The sequence below is a fragment of the Balaenoptera ricei genome, chromosome 19 (assembly GCF_028023285.1).
Source record: "Balaenoptera ricei isolate mBalRic1 chromosome 19, mBalRic1.hap2, whole genome shotgun sequence".
NCBI classification, from domain to species: Eukaryota; Metazoa; Chordata; class Mammalia; order Artiodactyla; family Balaenopteridae; genus Balaenoptera; species Balaenoptera ricei.
The window spans coordinates 29,846,893-29,874,076 of record NC_082657.1 but is presented as its reverse complement, the minus strand read 5'-3'; the positions used below and the strand labels follow the sequence as shown (position 1 = coordinate 29,874,076).

At 40.3% G+C, this 27,184-nt stretch overlaps 1 protein-coding gene across 3 annotated transcripts in view; it reads right to left on the bottom strand.

Moving 5' to 3' along the window:
* Window positions 1-4,715: 4,715 nt before the first annotated feature.
* HEATR3 (HEAT repeat containing 3) overlaps window positions 4,716-27,184 on the bottom strand; it is a 35,995-nt gene continuing 13,526 nt past the window's right edge. For 2 of the 3 annotated variants that reach the window (XM_059904882.1, XM_059904884.1), the window contains 8 exons: window positions 24,887-24,977; window positions 24,623-24,780; window positions 23,519-23,601; window positions 21,960-22,096; window positions 17,236-17,324; window positions 12,180-12,323; window positions 8,634-8,810; window positions 4,716-5,487 (listed from right to left, as the gene is read on the bottom strand). In XM_059904882.1, coding sequence (XP_059760865.1) covers window positions 5,365-5,487; window positions 8,634-8,810; window positions 12,180-12,323; window positions 17,236-17,324; window positions 21,960-22,096; window positions 23,519-23,601; window positions 24,623-24,780; window positions 24,887-24,977 — 1,002 coding nt within the window. In that variant the 3' untranslated portion in view covers window positions 4,716-5,364. The remainder of the gene's footprint in view (window positions 5,488-8,633; window positions 8,811-12,179; window positions 12,324-17,235; window positions 17,325-21,959; window positions 22,097-23,518; window positions 23,602-24,622; window positions 24,781-24,886; window positions 24,978-27,184) is intronic. The other variant, XM_059904883.1, reaches the window with a different exon arrangement.

Sequence of the window (27,184 nt, the reverse complement as noted above, 5' to 3'; positions counted from 1 at the left end):
AGGAATGATAAGAAAGTGAAACAGCCTTTTAGCTGAAATGGTTTTAGTGGTCTGGATAGAAGATCAAACCACCCACAACATTCCCTTAAACCCAAACCTAATCCAGAGCAAGGCCCTGACTCTCTTTAATTCTATGAAGGCTGAGAGAGGTGAGAAGCTGCAGAAGAAAGTTTGAAGGTAGCATAGGTTGGTTCATGAGGTTTAAGGAAAGAAGCCATCCCCATAACATAAAAGTGCAAGGTGAAGCAGCATGTGCTGATGTAGAATCTGCAGCAAGTTATCCAGAAGATCTAGCTAAGATAGTTAATGAGGTGGCTACACTAAACAGCAGATTTTCATTGTAGATGAAACAGCCTTATACTGGAAGGAGATGCCGTCTAGGACTTATAGCTAGAGAGGTTATGTCAATGCCTGGCTTCAAAGCTTCAAAGGACAGGCTGACTCTCTCGTCAGGGGCTAATGCAGCTGGTGACTTTTTAAGTTGAACACAATACTCCTTTACCATTCCAAAAATCCTAGGACCCTTAAAAATTATGCTAAATATACTCTACCTGTGCTCTATAAATGAAACAGTAAAGTCTGGATGACAGCACATCTGTTTACAACGTGGTTTACTGAATAGTTTAAACTCACTGTTGAGACCTACTGCTCAGAAAAAAAAAAGATGCCTTTCAAAATATTAATGCTCATTGACAATGTACCTGGTCACCCAAGAGCCCTGATGGAGATGTACAATGAGATTAATGTTTTCATGCCTGCTAACTCAGCATCCATTCTGCAGCCCATGGATAAAGGAGTAATTTCCACTTTCAAGTCTTATTTCAGAAATACATTTTGTAAGGCTATAGCTGCCATAGTCAGCAATTCTTCTGATGGACCTGGGCAAAATAAACTGAAAACCTTGTGGAAAGGACTCACCATTCTAGATGCCATTAAAAATATTCATGATTCATGGGAAGAGGTAAAAATATCAATATTAACAGGAGTTTGGAAGAAGTTGACTCCAACTCTAATGGATGACTTTGAGGAGTTCAGGATTTCAGTGAACGAAGTTAGTGCCGATGTGGTGGAAACAGCATGAGAACTAGAATCAGAAGTGGAGTCCGAAGATGTGACTGAATTGCTGCAATCTCATTATAAAACTTTAATGGATGAGGAGTTACTTCTTATGGATGAGCAAAAACTTAGTTGATAAGGAAGCAGTAGGGTTTGAGAGGATTGACTCTAATTTTGAAAGAAGTGGATAAAATGCTATCAAAAGTTTTGCATGCTACAAAGAACTTGTTTGCAAAAGGAGGCGTCAAGAGATGCTTCATTGGTGACTTAAAAAATTGCCACAGCGCCCCCAGCCTTCAGCAACCACCACCCGGGTCAGTCAGCAGCATCAACATCCAGGCAAGAGCCTCCACCAGCAGGCTCACTGAAGGCTCAGATGATGGGTAGCATTTTTTAACAAAGTATTTTAAAATTAAGGTATGTAGTGGCGCAGTGGTTAAGAATCCGCCTGCCAATGCAGGGGAAATGGGTTCAATCCCTGGTCCAGGAAGATCCCACATGCCGTGGAGCAACTAAGCCCATGCGCCACAACTACTGAGCCTGTGCTCTAGAGCCCACGCGCCACAACTACTGAGCCCACGCGCCACAACTACTGAAGCCCGCGTGCTCTAGGGCCCGCGTGCCGCACCTACTGAGCCCGCGTGCTGCAACTACTGAAGCCCGTGCGCCTAGAGCCTGTGCTCCGCAACAAGAGAAGCCACTGCAGTGAGAAGCCCACGCACCCCAACGGAGAGTAGCCCCCGCTCGCCACAACTAGAGAAAGCCCGCGCGCAGCAACGAAGACCCAACGCAGCCAAAAAGGAAAAAGAAAAAGTATGTACATTATTATTTTTATTTTTTATTTTTTTAAAAAGTTTTAAATTAATTATTTATTTTTGGCTGCGTTGGGTCTTCGTTTCTGTGTGTGGGCTTTCTCTAGCTACGGCAAGCGGGGGCCACTCTTCCTCGCAGTGTGTGGGCCTCTCACTATCGCGGCCTCTCTTGTTGCGGAGCACAGGCTCCAGACGTGCAGGCTCAGTAGTTGTGGCTCACGGGCCTAGTTGCTCCGCGGCATGTGGGATCTTCACAGACCAGGGCTCGAACCCGTGTCCCCTGCATTGGCAGGCAGATTCTCAACCACTGCGCCACCAAGGAAGCCTCCCATTATTTTTTAAACATAATGCTACTGCACACTTATGCACTGGGAAATCAAAAAATTGGTGACTCACTTTATTACAATATTTGCTTTGACGCGGTTGTCTGGACCCATATCGGCAATATCTCCGAGGTCTGCCTGTACAATCAATTATTGGTCCATGCAATTTCAAAAAGGCAGGAAGCAAGCCTACAACAGAACTGGCTGAACAGGACCGCTGAAGAGATAAGAACTTTCCTTATCTTGATTACTCAAAGGTATTTCTTTGAAAGACTAGATAGATAAAGGCAAAAGATAAAACTACAGATAAAGAAATGTAATTAAATGACTAATATTTCAAAATCAATTCTATTTTAAAATGTTTCCATCTTAAAGGCAAAAAGAAAAAGAGAGAAGTAAAGCAGTGATTTTTATTTCCTTGGATAAACATGCCATGGCTGGTTGGACACTTAAAAACATTTTCTAGAACAAAGGCTCTCACATGAGCTTATACTTCAACTCTTAAAACAGTGTATATTCTTAATGGACTATTCTGGATAATTTGCAAATAACTATTTTAAAGCAGACTTTTTTTTCCTACATAAAAAACTGTTTCTATTTTACTGTGCCATGAATAATATTCATATGCTTGCTGAGCTATTAGGTAAACAGCCGTAGAGTATATTTAATCTTTTCCTATCTTTATTGTTGTTCTGAGTAGCAAAATTAAATGGTAGCAGTGCAGACTCTTAATGCCTCAGAGCCTAAAAAACTGGGGGGATGGCACATTTCCAATGTAATAACTCACGTTCTACTGTTCCATAGGGTGATTCTGCATTCAACAACTGCAACAAGCTTGCTTAATAAGACAGAAAATCACTAACATTTATTTGTTCGACAAATATTTATCGAGAGCCTACTATGTACTAGGCCCTGTGCTAGATATTTTGCATAATGTTTATAGGTTGGAAAGTGTGGGAAAGATGACAAAATTGGAAATTTTATTCTCCTTGAAAATGAATATATGCTATAAACATTTGAAGCAGGGAGAACTCTAAAACTTTTCTTCATTGGAAGAATTTGTCTCTCAAAACCACAATGAGCTATCACTTCACACCTCCTACAATGGCTATTTTCAAAAAGACAAGAGATATGCGTTGGTGAGGATGTGGAGAAAAGGGAACGCTTGTGCAATATTGGTGGGAAAGTAAATTGGTGTAGCCACTATGAACACAGTAAGGAGATTCCTCAGAAAATTCAAAACAGAACCACCATATGATACAGCAATTCCACCTCTGGGTATAGATCTGAAGGAAATGAAATCACTGTCTCAAAAAGATATCTGCGGGACTTCCGTGGTGGCGCAGTGGTTAAGAATCCGCCTGCCAATGCAGGGGACACGGGTTCGAGCCCTGGTCCGGGAAGATCCCACATGCTGCGGAGCAACTAAGCCCTTGTGCCACAACTACTGAGCCTGCGCTCTAGAGCCCGCGAGCCACAACTACTGAAGCCCGCGCACCTACAGCCCGTGCTCCACAACAAGAGAAGCCACCACAATGAGAAGCCTGCACACCGCAACCAAGAGTAGCCCCCGCTCGCCGCAACTGGAGAAAGCCCCCAGGCATCAACGAAGACCCAACGCAGCCAAAAATAAATAAATAAATAAACAAATTTATTTAAAAAAAGATATCTGCACCATTTGTTCATTGCAGCATCATTCACAGTAGCCAAGACATGGAAACAACCTAAACGCCCATCAGTGGATGTATGGATAAAGAAAATGTAGTGTATATACACAATGGGATAGTATTCAGCTATAAATACGAAGGAAATCCTGCCATTTGTGACAACGTGGGTAGACCTTGAGGACATTATGCTAAGTGAAATATACCAGAGAAAAACAAATACTGTATGATCTCACTTGTATGTGGAATCTAAAAAAACACCCCAAAACCAAACAACTGAACTCATAGAATAGATTGTTAGTCGCCCGAGGTGGGTGGTGGGGGGTAAGCAAAATGGGTGAAGGTGGTCAAAAGGTACAGACTTCCAATTATAAGTGACTGGGCATGTCATGTACAGCACGGGGACTACAGTTAACAATACCGTATTGCACATTTGAAAGTTGCTGAGAGAGTCGATGCAAAAGCTTCTTATCACAAGGAAGAAAAATGTAACTATGTGAGGTGATGAACGTTAACTAAAGTTAAGTCCTATGCTGGGTATTGGGCCTTTTAACAGGTCAACTGAGATCTACAGTGGGTAAATTCTCAAATCTCCAACAACTCCTCTGATCAGGCAAATGGACAGACAACAGACCTGGTCCAGGGGCCCCACTCCGACAATGATGTGCACTGAAACTCCCTCCCTTTGCTCCACCTGCCACCGTACTACTTCAAGGACATTGATAGTAATACTGGAGATTCTTGCTATAAAGTCTTGTTTTTAATAGCACACATATATTCAAAGCAAGCTCCATTAGCAAGCAAACACGCAGTAATAGGATTATCTGATATTTTAAAAAAGATTTTCCAAGACACAAAGCTTTCAATTAAAAAGTTATTTATTAAAAAACATATTCTTCCAATCCTGATTCCACATCAAATTAAATAAGGAGTGATGTTCCAAGGCAGTATCCGATCAGATCCTTTTGTACAGAGGACGACGATGACCTCATGAGCTCATTAGCTAGTAGTACAGTCTGCTCAATAGTGGTGTATGACTCCAACTCACTCCCCTCTTCACAAAAGGTAAGCATAATTGATATACTTCATACCAAAAAAAATTTATAAAGCTTGTCTTCATATTTCAGTTAAAGATTCAGCTAATATAAAATGATAATGGCTTAAAAGAGCATCCAAGCAATGCTTTGGATTTTCCTCTTTTGCAAAATTCAAGGAAAACATGATTGTTTGGAAGTGTCTTCACTGCTCATGAAGAAGCACCTGAGATTTCCTTGTGTTTCCACTCTTCGTGTTTCCAGTGATTAAAACATGCTGGAAACATTTCTGAGAGCACCAGAAATGCCACACAGATCCCAGAGCTTTAAAGAGTTTCTAACAGGTTCTGGAGTTTTTATGAACTTCAAATTAGTGTACACGCATTAAAAAATGACTTTCAGGAACACACACACTGAAAGGAAACCCTCTAGTATTCCTCAGCTTTGAACGCTTTGAGGCGAGGACTGGTCTCTTTCAAGTAGTCAGTCTTTTCTCAACAGTTTCTTGATAAGCGACAAACCTTCTCAAGTTCATCTTCACGTTGTCGAGAACACACAGCTGATCTGGACTGTATTTAGCTCTCCCTTCTTTCCGTATCTGCCAAAAAAATATCATATGTGATTTGGTATATATCACTAATTCCTTTAAATAAGAAAGCATTTAATTTGCAGTGTATTTATTTTTAGAACAAACAGCAGTCAGATTTTGGTGAAACATTTTCACTTCCAAGGTGATGGAACACAGTACGTTAGCCATAATAAACATAAATTAAGATTGTGCACCTTTTAAATGATAGTTTCAAGAACAACTGAATTGTAGACTTTAAAAGAATGAGTTGTATGGTATGTGAACTATACCTCACCTCTAATCCAGAGCCATGGTTCTCAAATTTTAGCATCTGGAAGGCTTGTTAAAAACAGACTCGTGGGCCTATCCACACGGTTTCTGATTTTCAGTAGGTCTGGAGCTGGGCCTGAGAATTTGCATTTGTAACAAGTTACCAGGTGATGCTGGCGCTGCGGATACAGGGTACTTTTGAGGATAGCTGCTCTAAAGAAGTTTTTTTTGGTAAAATGCATTGTATTGTGTTTAGATGCAATTTGGTGCTAAATATATACCAAACAGCCTTTAATGCAACTGTGGCTTCATTCACAAAGGAGCTTCATATAAAAAACTACATGCTGCCATTCTGGCTAACAGAGAAATTTCATCAGGGCTTTATAGCTTTGAGAAAAGAAAAACAATTAAATATCACCATCACTGCAATGCATATTAAGTAGGAAAATCAATCAGAACAATGGGCATTCCAGAGGTTAGGGGTTACTTTCCTAGTTCACAGTTTACATCACTGCTCTCTAAGCATTTGCTTCTACAGAGTTTGATGACTCAACTGCATCTGCTTTCCTTGCAGCTGCAGGGAAAGGGGATATTTTCTCCTTACCATGCAGACTGCTTTTTCAGAAGTTTAAAGGGCCTGTGATCTTTAAGAACAATGTGGACACCCTCCATGTACTGGTATGGAAATGTCTCTAGGAGACAGTGTTAAGTAAAAGCACATAAAGTGCAGGAATGTGAATATATTATACTATCTTTTGGATAATAAAGGGGGAAAATACTAAGGTGCATTTGTCTTTGCTTAGAGAAACACCATTCAATTTGGTTACCCATGAGACAGGGAACAGGTGGGAATAAAACTTCTCATTGCTTAAAAAATAAACACTACTGGCTTCCCTGGTGGCGCAGTGGTTAAGAATCCGCCTGCCAATGCAGGGGACACGCATTCGAGCCCTGCTCTGGGAAGATTCCACATGCCGCGGAGCAACTAAGCCCGTGCGCCACAGCTACTAAGCCTGCGCTCTAGAGCCTGTGAGCCACAACTACTGAGCCCGCGTGTCACAACTACTGAAGCCCGCACGCCTAGAGCCCGTGCTCCGCAACAAGAGAAGCCACCACAATGAGAAGCCTGCGCACTGCAACGAAGAGTAGCCCCCGCTCGCCACAACTAGAGAAAGCCCGCGCACAGCAACAAAGACCCAATACAGCCAAAAATAAATAAATTTTTAAAATATATAAATAAATAAACAGTAGGCCGTGGGGATCGGGGTGGGTAAAATGGGTGAAGGTGGTCAAAAGGTACACACTTCAGTTCCAGCTGACCCCTGAACAATGCAGTGGTTAGGGCGTCAACTCCCCACCCCTCAGTCAAAAATCTGGGTATAAGTTTACTGTTGGCCACGGATTCAACCAACTGCGGATCATGTAGTACTGTAGTATTTACCACTGAAGAAAATCTGTGTATTTAAGTGGATCTGCCCCGTGTTATTCAAGGATCAACTGTATAAGAGAAATAAGTCCTGGGGATGTAATGTATAGCAAGGTGATGACAGTTAACAACTCTGTACTATGTATCTGAAAGTTACTAAGAAAGTAGGTCTTAGAAGTTTTCATTACAAGAAAAAAAATTTGTAACTATGTGTGGTGATGAGTGTTAACTAAACTTATTGTGGTAATCATTTTGCAATATATACATATATCAAATCATTATGTTGTATACCTAAAACTAACACTATATGTCAATTATATCTCAAAACAAAACAAAACCCAGACAAACAAACAAAACTACAGGCTTAAACAAAGCATAATTAAGAGTAAACTGATCAACTTTTCCCCCTCAAGACTAAAGTCACCTACTGGTGAAGCTTAACTCAAAAAGTGTCAGCCACTATCACTACATTTTTAAATGTGGGATGCCAAAACATGAAAATGTTAAAAACAAACCAATTATTAATGTTCCTAAGCTAATACTGATGTAACTATGACACAGAATGTGCATGGCATGTGCTGCTATTTTTTTCTTCTGCAAAAGAAAACTATTTTTTATGCCTTAAAAAAAATTCAAAAAGTTTAAATTTCTAAACATACAATCACATCCACCTAAAAACTTATCACAGAGTTCTGGGCACAGGAACTGAATTCTGCCTTAGAAGCTTGTTAGAGAAAAGAAACACATATTGGAAAGCAACAAAAGTAAGCTACTTTTCCATTAAAGCCTCTATTCTCTTGACAAAGCTTTAAAAGCAAAAGTTTAATTTAAAATGTAAAACCAGAAAATACAAATATTTTTATTTCTCAAAATGAAATAGAGATTTAGATAAGAGCAGAATTGATAAACTTAAATTTGTGGACATGGGATCAAACGCTGTTTTTAAAATTTCTGGTTGCCTTCCCCCAACCACTAAAACAGTTTTTGAACATTATTTTTTTGACTCAAAGTTAGCTTTGATGCTTCTGATGAATCAATCAATCAATCAACCAATAAAAGGGCAAATGAAGGTAGCTACGTTCTCCATTACAGGCCAGCTTGGAGTTTGTTTGCCTTTTTTTCAGAGCACCAAAGGGAAATATTCGTAACAATGAAATCAGCCTATAATGCATTACATGATATAAAATAAATTTAACATGTCTATGAAAGTGCTTTGCAGGCGAGACTGTAGTGCTTACACATAAGCATTGTTAACATTTCTAAACCGCTGCAGAAAGAGGAACGTGTTGACACCATTTTGGCTCACGTCACAGTGATTCAACAGAAAGGGAGACTGAGCCCTGACTCAGCCAACAAGCGTTTACACAGAACTGGGGACGAAGTGCTATCTGAATCACTGAGATTGCACGGAGGGAACCACACACACCCTCCTCCCACAGAATGCTGAGACTTCAGCATTTCTAAATAAAATGCTACATACCTTCATTTTGAAGACTGGCTGGAATTCTTTCAGAGCAGATAACAATTTAATTTGAACTGAGGCCCTTTCAGCTTCTTTACCATCTGCAAAAACATCAAAGAGGGCATCCAAAGCCTCTCCTGCTACTACAAGGGAGGGATCTTTGGTGGCAACCTCAAGCAGAAAGCACCCGATGGTCTGGAGACAACAAAACACAGTTATCCAATATCCTAAGTCAGCTTTCGAAATAAGTACTAACTCTAAATATGACAACAATTCATGCATAAAATTTTACATAAAAATGCTAGGGAGGGACTTTCCTGGCGGTCCAGTGGTTAAGACTCTGTACTTCCACTGCAGGGGGCGTGGGTTCGATCCCTGGTTGAGGAACTAAGATCCCACAAGCCGTGAGGTGTGGCCAAAAAATAAATAAATAAATGCTAGGGAAAAATTAAAACTTTAAAAAGATCAAAGGCAACATATATTTATAAAAATACCAAGTATAACATAAGCAAGATAAATTTAAAATCTTAGAGTTTATATTCCTAAATAAAATGAATTAAGATCCATAAATGATATATGAAAGACAGATATTGGAAGTTATTAAAATTTCCCTTCTATCACCATCAAAAAGGCTATTCCCATGGTGTCAAAATGCATAGAAATATTATCTGTAACAAAAACTCCGCTTTTTAAAATACATGAAAAACACTCTAAGACAATTAAAAAAATAAAGAGCACATAATCTCATTTTGCTTCACTGTGATGATTTTTAACATCTACCCATTTTTTTCACAATTAGCTAGCTAATGAACAGTTCCCTGGTGGCACAGTGGTTAAGAATCTGCCTGCCAATGCAGAGGACACGGGTTCGAGCCCTGGTCCGGGAAGATCCCACATGCCGCAGAGCAACTAAGCCCGTGCGCCACAGCTACTGAGCTACTGAGCCTGCGCTCTAGAGCCCACAAGCCACAACTACTGAAGCCCGCGCGCCTAGAGCCCCGTGCTCCGCAACGAGAAGCCACCGCAATGAGAAGCCTGCGCACTGCAACAAAGAGTAGCCCCCGCTCACCGCAACCAGAGAAAAGCCCGCGCACAGCAACGAAGACCCAACGCAGCCAAAAATAAAATAAATAAAATAAAATAAAATAAGTTTAAGAAATGCTGAGTCCAAACTCCAGCTCTACCATAAATAATGGGGTGACTCTGGGACAGTCCGTTACCCACTCTGGGCCTCAATTTTCTCATCTGAATATAAGTGGTCTAGATAACCTCTAGGATAGCATTTACATTTAATACCTTATCATATAACATGAAATATACAGCATCACCTATGAAGTAGTTTTACTGAAAAGATTAATCTGAATCTAACCCAGCTTTCAGACCTAACTTCCATCTTGCAGGAGATTCAGAGGATAAAGGAACAAACTTAACACCACAAGGAAGCAATCAGACAAATCCAGAAGGCTGAACATTATGAGCCAACCAACCCAGGAGCTGAGGGAAAAACAGGTGTTGGGACGTGGTGCTAGAAGGCGCACAGCTCTAGATGAAGAGAGGCTTAGAAGACCCCAAAACAAGCACAACATGTAGACTTTACCTTAGATCCTGGTTTAAACAAACTATCCACAAAGAGATATTTTTGGAGCAACTGGAAAGTTCTGAATATGGACCAGGTATTAGACATATTAAGAAATAACTGTTGGGGCTTCCGGGGTGGCGCAGTGGTTGAGAGTCTGCCTGCTAATGCGGGGGGCACGGGTTCGAGCCCTGGTCTGGGAAGATCCCACATGCCACGGAGTGGCTGGGCCCGTGAGCCACAACTACTGAGCCTGCGCGTCTGGAGCCTGTGCCCCGCGACGGGAGGGGCCGCGATAGTGAAAGGCCCGCGCACCGCGATGAAGAGCGGTCCCCGCACCGCGATGAAGAGTGGCCCCCACTTGCCTCAACTAGAGAAAGCCCTCGCATGAGCCGAAGACCCAACACAGCCAAAAATAAAATAAAATAAATAAATAAAGTAGTTATAAAAAAGAAAAGTGCTTTAAAAAAAAAAAAAAGAGGGTTTGTCTTATATATCCTCATATTAAAAAAAAAAAAAAAAAAAGAAATAACTGTTAATTGTGTACAGCATAATGGTGGTTATATAAGAGAGTGCCCCTCTTTTTAAGACATGCGTACTGAACCCACAGGGGTAAAATACCAGGATATCTTTACTTTAACACACTCAGCAGAGGACCTACTTGAAGTATATATGATAGAAAACTAGTAATTCTTAAATACGCTTGATGGCTATACAAAAATTTACTGTAGTTTCTACTTTTCTTCATGCTTGAAAATGTGACTAAATAAAAATATTTAGAAATTTTATGTTATGCCTGAGAAAAACTCGCTGTACCCCTAAAGTGGACCTTGGACCTTACGGTCTGAAGGGGTGGGAAGTGACTATACCTACACATGCTCATCGGTACATGCGTACACGTACAGAGCCACACAGCCATGCTCTCTCACTCGGTGTCTATATATCAAAATCCCTGGAATGACACAGAAGAGATGGGTAACAGCGGCTGCCTCTCTACAGTGGAACTGGGGGACCGGGTGTTTAGGAGTGGAGATGTGTCTTTGCACTATAGATTCTTTTCTACTTTCCTAAATGTTTTGCTATGTGCATGTATCACCGTTTCAAAATAAGCTTCTAAAAAAATACCAGTCACACTGTTAAGCTCTTAGCAAGTTAAGAAATACTTTATAATAATCAGTTTATAATCCATTGTCAGCAGTCTATACTTCAGCAATTATGATTAGCACAACAAAGGATAATTTTACTATTACTGTTCTTTTAGTTACTAGGCTGTATCTCTGGCAGTGCAGTTCCTAAGCAACTTGTTGAGATAAAGTGCTGGAAGCAAACAAGCTGAGTGAGTTCCTAGTGTGCTGGCACTACCAGAGTTGCTGCTTAAAATTTATGAGAGGTCTTAGGACGAACTGGGTGGCTTTGTGCAGAATGCACTACAGCCTGGTGTGCTGAGGAAACTGTCTGGACTGTCCCTTCGTCAGTAGGAGAATACAACGTGTACACATTTAATGCAACAGCAAAGGCAGAGGCATCTCTAACAACTTGGAACCTTGGCCTTCCACTGAAGGCAAATTTATTTTTGATAAAGTATCTCTGGAGTAAAGTTAAATGGCAAAATGAGACAACTCTTCAAGTACCTATCTGATTCATGGAGTTAGATTAAGCCAAAGGGTATATTTTAATAATATACCTTAGTAAGCAACTTTTCTTTTTCTTGCAATATTTTTTTTTTTTTTTTTTTAGTTTTATTTTTTTGGCTGTGCCGCAGGGTAGGCGGGATTTTAGTTCCCTGACCAGGGAGCAAACCCATCCCCCCTGCACTGGAAGCTTGGAGTCTTAACCACTGGACCGCCAGGGAAGTCCCCAGTAAGCAACTTCTTGATGTGATTTCTTCTCATGAAGTCCACAGAAGTTTTAAAAATCCCGCACCAATAGTCACTCTTCTCCCATTCCTGATGACTTAATGATTTAGGTTGGAGGCATATTGTCTTTACCTTAAGCGTGTCAAGTGTGCCATCTTCTTTGGCTAGGACGCTGCCAGTGATTCCTAAAATACTAACCACATTTACCCTCACCCCAACATTACTACTATGGATGCCTGCTCTGCAGAGTGCCAACAGCTGGTCGGGAGTCATGCACTGTTGAAAGAGAAGGAGAGAATATTTAGCACGTTAAACGCAGCCAACTCCAACAGCATGTGCAATGGGATTGGCAGGAGTCTCTTCTACAAGAGGCACGATGCTACAAGTGACACAAACTCCCGGTGGAGAAGTGATTACATATTCTACCCACTCATTAATAACGTTGGTGACTCTGAACTTGGACGAGGCCTGCTCATGTCACTGTCACCACTTACTCTATCACACGGCTGTAAGCCCGTAAAAGAACCTTCAGTTGAAGACCTTCATTCAGAGGTACACAGACCAAAGAGATTCTAGTTTCTTTTCAAGGTTGATCATTAAAAAATGTTTTAAAAACGTAAATAGGATCATGCAGCTTCAATAAAAATGGGCTGAAATCGATACAAGGTAAGAACTGACTCTGAGATTTGTGTGTTATGGTAAATTATTAAAGATTGTAAAACCCATTAAATTATATAGTGCTTCCACCAAGTAGTGATAATTTTCATTTTAAGCTGATTTGAACACATACGTGGACACAGGTATCACAAGAGAGTGCGAATGTCACTTTCCCTTTCATAGAAACTGAGGGTCAGAAGTTATGTTCTTTTTTTTTTTTTTTAGAAGTTATGTTCTTGAAAAAAATTCTCAAATGTACAAAGAGAAAAAATGTAAAGAGTATATATTAGAGGCCAACATCATGTACTATATTTAACAGTAAAACACCAGAGACTTCCCATTAAACTCTGGAACAGGGCCAAGTCTGGGTTAGCACTACTCTAGAGGTGTGGCCATGCAATGACTTAGGACGGAAGGAAGACAGGTCACCAGAGGAAAGGAGGCCCAAGAACTGCGAAGCCAGGTTCCTGGGAAGAGCATCCATGTGGATTCTGAAATCACCTAGAATCATGACGGGACCAGTGAAAAGTAACAGAGCCCAACAGCAGGCATCTTCAAGGAACGAGGGGCGCCCTTGGGGATGGTGGGCGACTGTAACCAAGAGAGGTGGGTGGTGTGGTCTAGTGACATGGTACTCAAAACTGGAGGATTTTAGAAAGGAAGGAGTGAGGACGGTTTAGAACCGTGGTTCTCAAACTTCAGAGTGCATGACAGTCACCTAGAGAACTTGTTAAAACACAGACATCTCTGGGCCCCTGCCCAGTTTCTGCTTCAGTAGACTGGGGGCAAAGCCCTAGGATTTGCCCTTATATACAAAGAGGGAAAAGACCACGGACCTGATAGCAAAACTGGCAAAAGATGGGAAAAGTTACAGAAAAAGAAATGCAAAGGCCCTTAAAACACATGAAAAGATGTCCAACTTCCCCACAGTAAGAGAAATGCAAATTAAAATTGAGATATAATTTCTCACCCATCAGACCACTTAAAATCCAATATTTTGACAACATATTCTTCTGGTGAGGCTCTGGCAAAACAGGCACTCTCAAATGCTGCTGGTGGAGATTCGAAACAACTCAGACTCTAAGGAGGGGACTACAGCAATACCTAGAGCAAAGCTACAAATCCATCTGTTCTCTGAGCCGGCAAGCCCAATTCTAGGAATCGATCCCAAAGACACAATGGCAAAAACATAACAGAACTTCTGTAAAAAGGCTATTCATTGCAGTTCTATTTGTAATAGCAAAAGATTGGAAACAACTAAAATATCCATCGATGCAGACATGTTGAATATGGAATATGTACACAATGGAGTGATATGAAGCTGTAAAAAACAAATGAGAAACATGTCTATGATGATTAATAAGGGAGAAGAGCAAACTACAGAAGCACTACTTTTAAGAAAAGGAGTGAAATACAAATACATACGTATTTTGCTTATTTTTTCCAAAAAAGAACAACAGAATGATAAATTAAAAAATCAAAAAGGATGATTACCAATGGCACAAAGGAAAGAACAGGGGCAAAGGGATAGAAGCTAGACCTCTCTAAATATATACATATACATATTCTTTTTGGGGATAAAATATACATAAAGCTTACCATTTCAACCATTTTTAAAAGTACAGTTCAGTGGCAGTAAGTACAGTACATTCACACTGTTGTGCAACCAACCATCACCACCATCCATCCCCAGAACTTCTTCATCATTCCATACTGCAACCCTGTACCCATTAAACAATGTCTCCCCACACACCCCACCCTTACCTCAAGCCCTGGTAACCACTGTTCTACTTTCTGTCCCACAAATTTAACTACTCTAGGTCCCTCATAAGAGGATTCATACAATACTTGTCCTTTTGTGTCTTTCATTTAGCATAATGCCTTCAAGGTTCATCCATGCAGTAGCATGTATCAGAATTTCATTCCTCTTTAAAGCTGAATACTATTCCATAGTAGGTATATACCATCTTTTTCTCTGAATATATCTTGTTTCAGTTTTAACTCTGAAACTGTGTAAATATTTTATATAATTAAGAAATAAAAATTAAAGCAAACAAAAAATGCTTTAAAAAAAGCTGAGGGCTTCCCTGGTGGCGCAGCGGTTGAGAATCTGCCTGCCAATGCAGGGGGCATGGGTTCGAGCCCTGGTCTGGGAAGATCCCACATGCTGCGGAGCAACTAGGCCTGTGAGCCACAACTACTGAGCCTGCGTGTCTGGAGCCTGTGCTCCGCAACAAGAGAGGCCGCGATAGTGAGAGGCCCGCGCACCGCGATGAAGAGTGGCCCCCGCTTGCCGAAACTAGAGAAAGCCCTCGCACAGAAACGAAGACCCAACACAGTCAAAAATAAATAAATAAATAAATAAAAATTAAAAAAAAAAAAAGCTGAAACAACTGAAGCTAACTTCATAACAAGCCACAAAGAGAACTTTTCAAGCAACTTTAAAACACAGTAATTTGTAGAGTCCTAGAGGGATTTTTTTCCCTAAGGACATGAAGAATCACAAAGAAATCTTAAACTGCATTCAGTAATGTTATTGTTAGTAATAATACCATTATTTTGAAATTATTAACTATATTCTGTAGGGTAAAGTAAATAATAATGAGTTTTTAATGATGGTTTAAAAAACTGGTCATTTTTAGAGACTGCTAGGACACCAACTCATTATTCTAGAAAAAAGGGTGTGGTGGGGGGAGGGAGAATCATACCCTATCTTTTTTGGTATGAAATTTATTTCAAAGTTACCAACTAATTGATGAAATAGGAAGTTTTTATTTATAGAAGAATCACAGCTAATAAATGCTTTAAAAGGAATGACAAAATTAGGATATCTCCATTTTGCAAACCCTAATGGAATAGTGGATCTATACAACAAAAATCACTGGTTGCTACAAGTGAATCCATTGATTAATCTTAACATCATTATTTTACAACAATATGTGATTTGTGATATAAAAGTAGAATATACATACAGCACTATGAATTATTTTTGCCTAAAAAATCAGATCCTGAATCTAATTAAGGCTCTAGACCTAGCTCCCAATTTATAGGAAATATGGGAGACAGAGGGACCTGTTAAACAATAACATTGTTTAAGCAGCCAAATCTGAGAATGGGGAAAATTCTTTAGGACAGATGACAGCATCTTCTTCTTCTTCTTTTTAATATTATGGCGTTTTCAGTGTTTTCTGTTTTTTTTTTAAATTTATTTACTTTATTTATTTCTTATTTTTGGCTGCATTGGGTCTTTATTTTTGGCTGTGCGCGGGCTTTTCTCTGGTTGCGGCGAGCAAGGGCTACTCTTCGTTGCCGTGCGCGGGTTTCTCATTGCGGTGGCTTCTCTTGTTGCAGAGCACAGGCTCTGGGCGTGCGGGCTCAGTAGTTGTGGCTCATGGGCTCAGTAGTTGTGGCTCGCGGGCTCTAGAGTGCAGGCTCAGCAGTTGTGGTGCGCGGGCTTAGTTGCTCCGCGGCATGTGGGATCTTCCTGGACCAGGGCTCGAACCCGTGTCCCCTGCATTGGCAGGCGGATTCTCAACCACTGCGCCACCAGGGAAGCCCGATAGCTTCTTCAATGAGTAAATAGTATGGGGAAAGGGGGGCAGGCAGGGGAAATGTTATAAATTCAGAGATTTAAGAATCTGTCAGTATACTAAAAACTACTGAATTGTATACTTTAAATGGGTGAACTGTATGGTATGTGAATTAAATCTCACTAAACCCGTTAAAATATATATTTAAGAGACCAAAATATCAACTAAGAACAATACATGGATCCTACTTAGATGCTGATTTGAACAAACCAATTGAAAAAAAAGAGAGACATTTTAAAAGCAATCAGGGAAAACTGAACTCAGACTGCATATCAAATGATAATTTTAAAACATCTGTTGATTTGGGGGTTTGGGATAATGGTATTGCCGTTAAGTTTTTTAAAAGTTCATTTTCTGTCACAGACACATAATGAAGCAATAAAACATTCATGGGTGAAATAATATGATTTGCTTTAACTATTCCAAGAAGCTAAAACAAAAATGTAGGGAAAGTGAAAGAAACAAGAATGACAAGATATTGGCCATTTGTTGACACTTGGTGATAATGCTTTCAGGTAACAATACTATTATCTCTGCTTTTAGAAATGTTTGAAAATTTCCTTCATGAAAAAAAAAAAATGAAAGTGATAAGGCACCTATCACAGAGGTGCAGATAGATCACTGTGGAGGATCTGGAGTACATGCTTGAAAATTTCTGTAATAAAATGTTTAAAAAAAGACAAATGATTTCCAGAAAAAATACTTACAACACAAATGCCAAACACATTATATCAACTAAAAAACTATGTATGTTTTGATGGGGGTGGTGGGGAGAAGGAAAATATTTTACTTTTATACTTTCAGTACTTTTGTTTTCACTTTACAAGCATCATGCATTACTCTTTCAATAGAAATAAACACTTAAAAATAGTTAAGCAATAAATTTTGCCTCCGTAATATAGAATCTTTGCTAGTTTCACATAAAAATTTTGAAACCTTACCTGAGGAATGTTCTTGGAGGCCACTGTTTGCAAAAGGGCCCTCAAGGCACTACTTATGGCTTCTAAAAAGTCAACATGCTTAGCAAAATCTAAAACACAAAAGTGAAATATAAATTTGTTTTTGTCTTTCTCTAAGAAGAGTTATTTTATAGAAAAAGAGACAAAACAAAGCATGTTAAATGTTAATATATGCTACAATAATAAAAACATTTGATATTGAAGCCCAAACTTCCAGTTCACAGCTCCCTGTGAACTGTATATTTGAGTTTGAAAGATGACCACAACTGAAATAATCAGGACAGTCCTGACAGTCCTTGACTTGTAGATGCTGGATTTTCATTTAACTCACACTTTAGCACATGATAAGCCTGAGCTAACCTTTGTAGACTGAAATCAGCTTTTCATAGATTGCTATCACGGTGCTGGGAAGACATAGGGTAGAGTCATCTCCCAAATCAGAGGGCCTCCTCGCCAACCCAAGCCCACTGCCCAGCCAAGAAGTGTTGCTTGTGCAGGGCCAGGCCACTATGCCTCTGGTTTTCAGTGGCTCCTCTGATTTTTACTGACCCAACCTCCCCTTCCCACTCTTGCTCATTTTTACTCTTTTCTTATTGTCCCTTCCTCCCACAAAGGATAAACAGAACAGCAGCAATAAACAATTATGCTAACACAGCCATGTAGAAGGGTGAGGACCGCCTAGGTGAGCTGGCTCCCTAACCCCTTTGGTGGGAAGGGAAAGCGACTGATGTGGTGTGATAGGTCATATTTTCCAAAAATAGCCACAACAGGGCTTCCTTGGTGGCGCAGTAGTTAAGAATCCGCCTGCCAATGCACGGGACACGGGTTCGAGCCCTGGTCCAGAAAGATCCCACATGCCACGGAGCAACTACACTCATGCGCCACAACTACTGAGCCTGCGCTCTAGAGCCTGCGAGCCACAACTACTGAGCCCGCATGCCCTGAGCCCATGCTCTGCAACAAGAGAAGCCACTGCAATGAGAAGCCTGCGCACCGCAACGAAGAGTAGCCCCCACTCGCCGCAACTACAGAAAGCCCGCGTGCAGCAGCGAAGACCCAACACAGCCAAAAATAAAAAAACAAATAAATAAATAAATTTATTTTTTTTAAAAAAACCCAATAAATTGATTTAAAATTAAAAAAAAATAGCCACAACAGTATTTCCAGTTCTGCATGATCTTGCAGAACCTTGCCACTTCCCATAAAGACTGTGGAGTCTGTTTCCCCTCCCCTTGAACCTGGGTGGGGCTCTGTGGCTTCTTCAACCAGGACAACATGTGAAAGTGACAGGCTAAGTGGTAAAAGGCATGACTTCCGCCTGACTCACATGCCTTTGCTCTCTCCTCTCTCTCAACTCTCGCCCTTGGAACCCAGCCACCATATTATGGAAGCCCAGGTCACACGAAGAGGTCAGAGGTGGGTGTTCTGGCTGACAGCCCCAAACCAACTACCAGACATGTGAGTGAATAAGCCTCAGATGGTTCTGGCTCCCGGTCTTCCAGCAGAGGCCCTAGGCTAGGGTTTCTCAACTTCAGCACTATGGACATTTTGGACCAGATAATTCTTTGTGGTGCATGTGGAGTCCCCTGTGCACTAGGATATTTAACAACATCTCTGGCCTCTACCCTCTAGATACCAGCAGCAACCCCCAAATGATAACAACAAAAAATGTCTCCAGACACTGACAAAAGTCCTCGGGGGCAAAAACTGCTGCCAGTTGAGAAACACTGGCCTGGACATCATGGGGTAGAGAAAACCATCTCTACTGGACCCTTTCTTTCTAAATCCCTGACCCATAGAAACCATGAGAAATAGCACATGATTACTGCTATTTTAAGCCACCAAGTTTGGGGGTGATTTGTTATATAGCAGTAGACACTTTGTCTTTCTCCTCTATGGTGTCCTTGGCCAAATAAAGATTCTGATGCCCCTTTCTGGGCTGCATGAGAGCAAGGCAGCTTCTGCAAAGACTGGAATCAAGGCTTGTTTTATCTTTCAGCTCTCTCATTTTCAGATATATGTTATGCACAGAGGTAGGGAATTCCTGTAAGTATCACAGAACAGATACTAGGATACTTTAGGATCAGACAGACCAGGGACAGAATCCAGCCTTTGACATTATGTGACCTCTCATTTTGGTCTCAGCCCAAGTGTTAGCTCCTCAAAGGGGCCTTTCCATACTAACTAGTGCGACACCTCATACCATTCTGCTTTTATGTTTTTCCTTCCTAGCTAAAATGACCTTAAACCTTTATTTATATGAAAATGCAAGCTCCATGAGCATGGCGGCCTTGCCTATCTTGTTTATGCCTGTATACCTTGGACCTAGAACAGTGCAAGGCATAAAGTAAGTCAATAAATAAATAGTTGTTAAAAGAAGGAACCCCCCTGAAAAAAGTTCCTAAACCTCTAAATCTCAGCGTCCTCATCAGGCAGGTGGAGTAATAAATGCCTAGCTCATAAAACCTAGTACCTAAGAGGCCCTCAAAAATTGGTATAAAATTGTTACTATTAAACTTCCAAAAGTCACCATACTGGCTCTGAAAAGTAACTTCTATTTGATTAAAGCTGTAAGTGTAGTCCTGGAAATCTGTCAGCTGCACATAAAACTATTAAACCATGTTATGAAGAACTAACTTGATACAAACTAGAACACATCTCAGAACCAATTTTTTTTCTATCCTCTATTCTTAGGAAAATAACAATTACCTTAGATTCAAAACCCTAATCTAAACTACACTACTGTTTTACATTATGTGAAATTCATATTTTCCCTAAATTTGGATGATTTTATTTAATTCACATTTCTGGTCATTTATCCAAATTACGGAAGGAAGTTCAAACAACTCTGCCTTTCTGAGAAATTCTCAGTAAAAGGTCAAGACACGTGGTATTGTCAAAAGAAATTAAGTAAATGTCAAAAGAAGTTAAACAAAAGAGGTGATTCAAAATGTCTTTCCCCGTAACAACTCTGTACAGTATCTAAGAATTTGTAGCACACCTAAATGTAGGTAAACAGTCAACCCACAAGTAATCAAGCAGCAAATTATATTTAGGTGAATTCTGCAGACTGACTGTCAATGTTCTGGTATGGAATAAAAAACATATCCCAGAATGGGTGCTACTACCATTCTAACTGTAATGAAAAAGAGCTTTCTGCTTCCCAAAATCTAGGGTAGAAGGGAATCCTAAATGATTTTAGAACCCATGTAATGGAACAAATGACAAACTGACCCAATCTGCAAATAATACATTGCTAAAAATTTCTTCTGTTTTGAAGATCAATATTTTAAATGAAGGAGACAAAGATGTTGGTGTTTTGAACACAAGGACCAGATTCTACTAAAAACTTGCTCATTTTATCTCTGATGTCAGCCACAAATCTATGTAGGTATGTATCACAAATTTTATAAGTATTCAGAACTGTATTTCAGCATCAAAACTAAAACAAGTTAAATACAATACAGCTGTACGATCCTCATACATTTAACTTTCAACATGGTAACACAAAAAAGAGAAATTTAGCCCCATTCTCCCCACCAAATTCTTCAATAACAGTTCACATTATCCATGTAGAGCTCATAGGGTTACACTATTTTATAAATCCCAAATATTTGTAAAGACTATACTAGAATAGTATAAATATAAGCAATTATCCTGTATCAAAAATTTCATTCTGATAAAAAGGTTATGTCTACAATAGCTAGGAAATTGGAATTTATTAAAAATCTAAGTGTTTAATTATACTTTCTCACAATTCAGAGACTTTCCATTATTTCTCTAAGGCTCAGCTTGTTATGGTTTTCCTGTGATCTTTCCTACTGTATAGCACAGGGAACTCTTCTCAATACTCTGTAATGACCTACATGGGAAAACAATCTAAAAAAGAGTGGATATATGTATAACTGATTCACTTTTCTGTACAGCAGAAACTAACACAACACTGTAAATCAACTATACTCCAGTAAAAATTAAAAAAAAAAAGAAAAAAAGAACACCTAACTAACTAATGTACAGTATCTCTCTAGGTTTCTGCGCACAAATGAAATTAATCCATATCAGATACCTGTAACTTAGAGATTCAGCTTATACCATGCAAAGGTATTTGAAGAAAGATATGTGTTAGAAAAAAAGCAAGGTATAGAATTGTGTGTATGGTAGTCTATCATTTGCCTTAAAATACACATACATACTTTTGTATCGAGACTCCCTCTGGAAGAATACACAAGAAACTGGTCACAGTGACCAATTCTGGGAGAGGAACTGGGTAGTGTGAGAAAAAGGAGGGAGGCTTTCCACTTTATGTGCTCTCAAACCTTGTGAACTCTGTCATACACATCTGTAGCACCCAATCAAATGTAAATCAAATGGTTTTATATTTAAGAAGAAAACTAAAGAACAGAGAATTACCCAAATATCTTAATGAACCCTAATATTTATGATATTTGTGATGCAGCCTTAGTTGTACTGACATAACTGGATGCAAGCAATTTTAATGAAAAAGAAAAATATACCCCAGAGGCCTGCTTGCATACTTTGTTTTGACTCTATACCACGGGCAACTATAAATATATGACTGCTAGTGTCTGGGAAAGGTTTCTGCAGGTTGGATGAGAGACAGTGTATAATTACAAACTCCAAGTTCCTGGCCCTTCAAAATTCTGCTCCATCCCAGTCGTTTTTCACAATAAGGCCTAAATATTTACCTGGCTGAGAAAAAAGCAGTTGTGACAGATGCTGTGCAAGTGTCTGAAGGGCTGCAGGTCCTCCCAGATGGTCCACATCCAGGAGGGAGACAAGGCTCTGGAGACACACGAGGGCTCTGCATTGTATAGTGCTCATTCTGCAAAGGAAGAGAGAGAATGCTGTCTGTTCCTCTCACAGTAACCCAGCAGAATTCAGCATTGACTTTGAAACTAAGTGTCACATTCTGACAGGGACCATCTGTAAGCAGAAGGAGGTCTAGGGCAGTGAGCAAGGATTCTTAAAGTGAACTGTTAATCCTACCAGATCAAACTGCCTGAGCACTCAAGGCCTCTGAGGCACAGCTCATTTATGAGTCATATGGAATCTGCTTGAGAAAAATTTCTATGCATGGCAGCATCTTTAAAATTATTTTTAATTGTGAAATACGACATACGTAAAGCGCTCAACGAATATACAGAGTTTAACGGTTTACAAAGCAAACACCTGTGCATCTAGGTAGGAAATAAACAATGCTAGCACTATTTACAGGACATGGAAGCAACCTAAACGTCCAACGACAGATGAATGGATAAAGAAGATGTGGCATATTTATACAATGGAATATTACTCAGACATAAAAAAGAATGAAATAATGCCACTTGCAGTAACATGGATGAACCTAGAGATTATCATACTAAGTGAACTAAGCCAGAAAAAGACAAATATCATATGATATCGCTTATAGGTGGAAACTAAAAAAAAAAAAAAAAGATACAAATGAACTTATTTACAAAACAGAAATAGACCCACAGACATAGAAAACAAACTAATGGTTGCCAAAGGGGAAAGGGGGGGAGGGATAAATCAGGAGTTTGGGATTAACGTACACATACTACTATATATAAAATAGATAAGCAATAAGGACCTACTGTATAGCACAGAGAACTATAGGGTAATAACCTATAAGGGAAAAGAATCTGAAAAAGAATACATATATATCTGAATCACTTTGCTGTACACCTGAAACTAACACAACACTGTAAATCAACTATACTTCAATAAAAAAAAAGAAAAGAAACTCTGCTAGCGCCCTCACGGCCCACCTATCCCTTCCCTATCACGCCCCACCTCCTTGACCCCAAAGGTCACCACTCTCCAGACTTTCATAGCAGACATTTCCTTGCTTTTCTTTACAGGTTTACCACCTATGTATGCATCCCTAAATGAAACAGTTTAGTGTCAGTGTTCTAGTTCAGATTTTTTATTGCTGTATGTGTTAATCTAATGTGTTAAGAAGTAGCTCAGCTGTATGTATTCTACTGTATGATTATGTCAGCATTTATTTATCCATTCTGCCACTGATGGACATTGAGGTTGTTTCCAAGTTGGGGCAACTGTGAACCACATTGCTATGTGCACTCTCCTGTCTTAGTGCACATATGCGCACACTTCTCCAGGGAACACACACAGGACACAGCGGGAGAGCTCTTGAGGGGGGGTCGGCATCTTCCATTTAATGGTCCATCATTTCATACAATAACATAATGACAAATGGTTTTGAAAATAGAAAAGTTCTTACTTTCTAATCAAAGGTTTCCAACTGGGGTTCCTAGAACACACGTCAACTGCAATGCTGTTTGGAAAGGCAGTTTTCTCAAAAATCTAAATTTAAAAAAGAAGGCAAAGGTTAAAGAGTAGGGTTTTTACACGATTCCTTTATAAAATCCCAACATGTGACTTCTAAGTGAGATGGTCAGGCTTGATAAAGATGTACTCAGGAATTCTCAACAGCCCACCTCCAGTGCTGTTCATTGTTTTGTTTCCCAGATCTTACCAATTACCCACACCTGGCAGTATTAGTGTACTTCTTTTGCACACAGAAGGAACAGCTTTCTTTTTAAAATTTTTAAAAATTTTTAAAATAATTTAGTTATTTATTTATTATTTTTGGCGGTATTGGGTCTTTTTTTTTTTTTAAGTAGTACTACTGTAAATGTCTTTTTTTAAAAAATTATTTATTTATTTATTTATTTATTTATGGCTGTGTTGGGTCTTCGTTTCTGTGCGAGGGCTTTCTCTAATTGCAGCAAGTGGCGGCCACTCTTCATCACGGTGCGTGGGCCTCTCACTATCGCGGCCTCTCTTGTTGCGGAGCACAGGATCCAGACGCGCAGGCTCAGTTATTGTGGCTAACAGGCCCAGTTGCTCCGCGGCATGTGGGATCTTCCCAGACCAGGGCTCGAACCCGTGTCCCCTGCATTGGCAGGCATTTTCTCAACCACTGCGCCACCAGGGAAGCCCCTGTATTGGGTGTTTGTTGCTGTGCGCGGGCTTTCTCTAGTTGCGGCGAGCGGGGGCTACTCTTCATTGCGGTGCGCGGGCTTCTCACTGTGGTGGCTTCTCTTGTTGCAGAGCACGGGCTCTAGGCATGTGGGCTTCAGTAGTTGTGGCGCGTGGGCTTCAGCAGTTGTGGCACGCAGGCTCTAGAGCGCAGCCTCAGTAGTTGCGGCGCACGGGCTTAGCTGCTCCGCGGCATGTGGGATCTTCCCGGACCAGGGCTAGAACCCATGTCCCCTGCATTGGCAGGCGGATTCTTAACTGCGGCGCCACCAGGGAAGCCCCAGAACAGCTTTCTTAAGCCTTCCCTGTGCTCTAGAATGAGCCTAGACTGAAAACAGATTACCTTCTTTGGGATGAGGTAGTTGGTGAGAGCGGTATGAACCTCATGGGAGAGGCAGAGGGGAGACAGCAGCTGCCCACCGCATTCACTCAGGGAATTCTCCATAAACGCGTCGCTTTCATCACTGCTGGAAAGCTCTTCCCATTCATCGTCAGTGGGATCTGGGAAGAGTGCAGATCACACAGAACTGGACTATTTAAGATAATCCTCATGGAAGCTGCCCTCCCAGTCCAGGGGAGGAGATCTAAATGGGAACTGGTCACAAACCTTCACTGCAGCACATGTTGACAATGATTTCCAGAGCAGTCTGCTGAGCTGTCAGCAACGCTATGGTCTCTCTCAGCTCCTTGTCGGTGGGCTTAAAAAAAAAAAAAGCAAACAACCAACTCTCAAATGTGTGGAAAAATATTTTCATGTGACCCTCCTTAGTTAAAGCCTACTAAATGATATTTGCACTTGGAATAGAGGACGTGGGGGGGGGTGGGTAAATAGAAGAAAAGTCATAAAGTGCTGGAAGGACAAACAGGCATTATGATTCCTCTTGGCACTGTGCAGCGTGCCACTGTTCACCGGGTTTCCATCTATCTGCACGGTTACTTTCTAAGTGTTGCTTAGTTAGCTGGAGAGAACAGAAAACTATTCAGGAATTCTGAACTAAATTCACCCTGAAACTTAATCTAATGTGTTAAGAAGTAGCTCAGCATACTAAGATTAAAACAAGAGTTCATTTTGGACACCAGGCACTTACACACAACAAACCTGCTTTTAGATGCTTACACATTTTCTTGGAAAAGACTTCATTAACCAGAATTACTAACAGGCCCTTATATGACCAACAGAGCTTGGCTAAGGAGCAGATAGGCTTGCTGCTTTCTGGCTTTCTTTGAAGACTGCAATAAAACATTTCTTAAAGACTGAAGAAAGAGGGGGACTTTTTCTTCTGGAAATAAATAACATGAACCTAACTTATCAATTAACATTCTCAAAATGGGTTGTATAAATTTATATGACCTTAATTCTCAAGTCACCTATGAAAAGTGAAACAGCTTCACTCCAAAACAGTGCATAAGCTAAAAGTAATGTATATTTTGTTGCCTGAGTTTCAAAAGTTTTCTAATTGTCTTTTCAAAGGCTGTAAAATATTCCATTAAATGAATGTATTATAATTTATTAAGCATTCCGCTAGCATGGAATATTTCAGATTACTTGGTTATCTTATTTCCTCAGATTTACTGGATCAAAGGTTAAAAACACATCTATAGATCTTGTGACATATTCCTGTTCTCCTTTTCCAGAATGTTGTACTCATTTTTAATACTCCAGCAACTTCTTGTGCAACGATTTAACTGTAATTTTGAACCACATTCTTAAAAAAAAAAAGCAGATAGCTAATTAATAGATGTAGCTTAGGAATCCCTATGTTTATATTCATTTTATTGCTGGCAAGAATGTATCTAGGGACTTCCCTGGTTGTCCAGTGGTTAAGAATCCACCTTCCAATGCAGGGGATGCGGGTTCGATCCCTGGTCAGGGAACTAAGATCCCACATGCCGTGGGGCAACTAAGCCCGCACGCTGCAACTACTGAGCCCACGGGCCACAACCACAGAGCTCACGTGCTCTGGAGCCTGTGCGCCGCAATGAAAGATCCCACGTGCCACAACTAAGACCTGACGCAGCCAAAAATAAAATTAATTAATTAATTAAAAATAAAAGAATGTATCTAAAATTTATTCCTACTCACTTCGTGCGTGTATGATATTCAACTAAACATTTCTTGGAGGCGACTCAAAGCTACATAAGACATGCCTCTGCTGGGCTCTCATCCACTCAACACCTACGAAGATCTGGCTTAGAAGAACTCTGAAACTAAGTTCCACTTCTTTACCTGACTTTCCTGCTCAGAACATTTCCCTGCTTCTTATTGTTATCAATTGACATAAAGAACCAAGCTAGAGGAAATGTTATGACAGCTGAGATTTGCTTCAAAATATTCAGTAGTTGAGAGGGGAGAGTGGGTAGGGAAATAGATGAAAGAAAACAGACTGTGATTTGACAATTGCTAACTGTGGAAGGTGGGTAGGGAGTGTTCTACTTCTGCATGTTACAGCCACAACTTGGGTCGGCTCTCTCTTTACAGATGTGTGCTTATACCTTCTTAAGTTAAATGATGCAATTAAGGGTTTTGATTCTAAAGGATCCCTGCACAAGCCACTGGGCAGCGTGGAAGACCAGAGCTGCCTGGCTGTAAATCTGTATTCCTGGCACACGGCAGCACGATGCTTAGCACCCTACTGGCACTTAAACACTGCCTGCGTGATCAGCATGTTAATCATCCAGTCTACTCAGCTATGGTGATAGGCTTTAAAACGCAAGCTTTTGTGAAGAGAAAACACTGCATTTTCTAAGCACCAAAATTCTATTTCTAAGTAGTACTTGGGAAAGTGAATCTCTAAATAACAGTTAAATATCGATACTTTTAAACAGTGGCACTTCATCTTGGTGGATGTGGATCTCAATCCCCACTCACTCATTCCCTGTAGGGCCCCTGAGAGCAAGGCTGGAG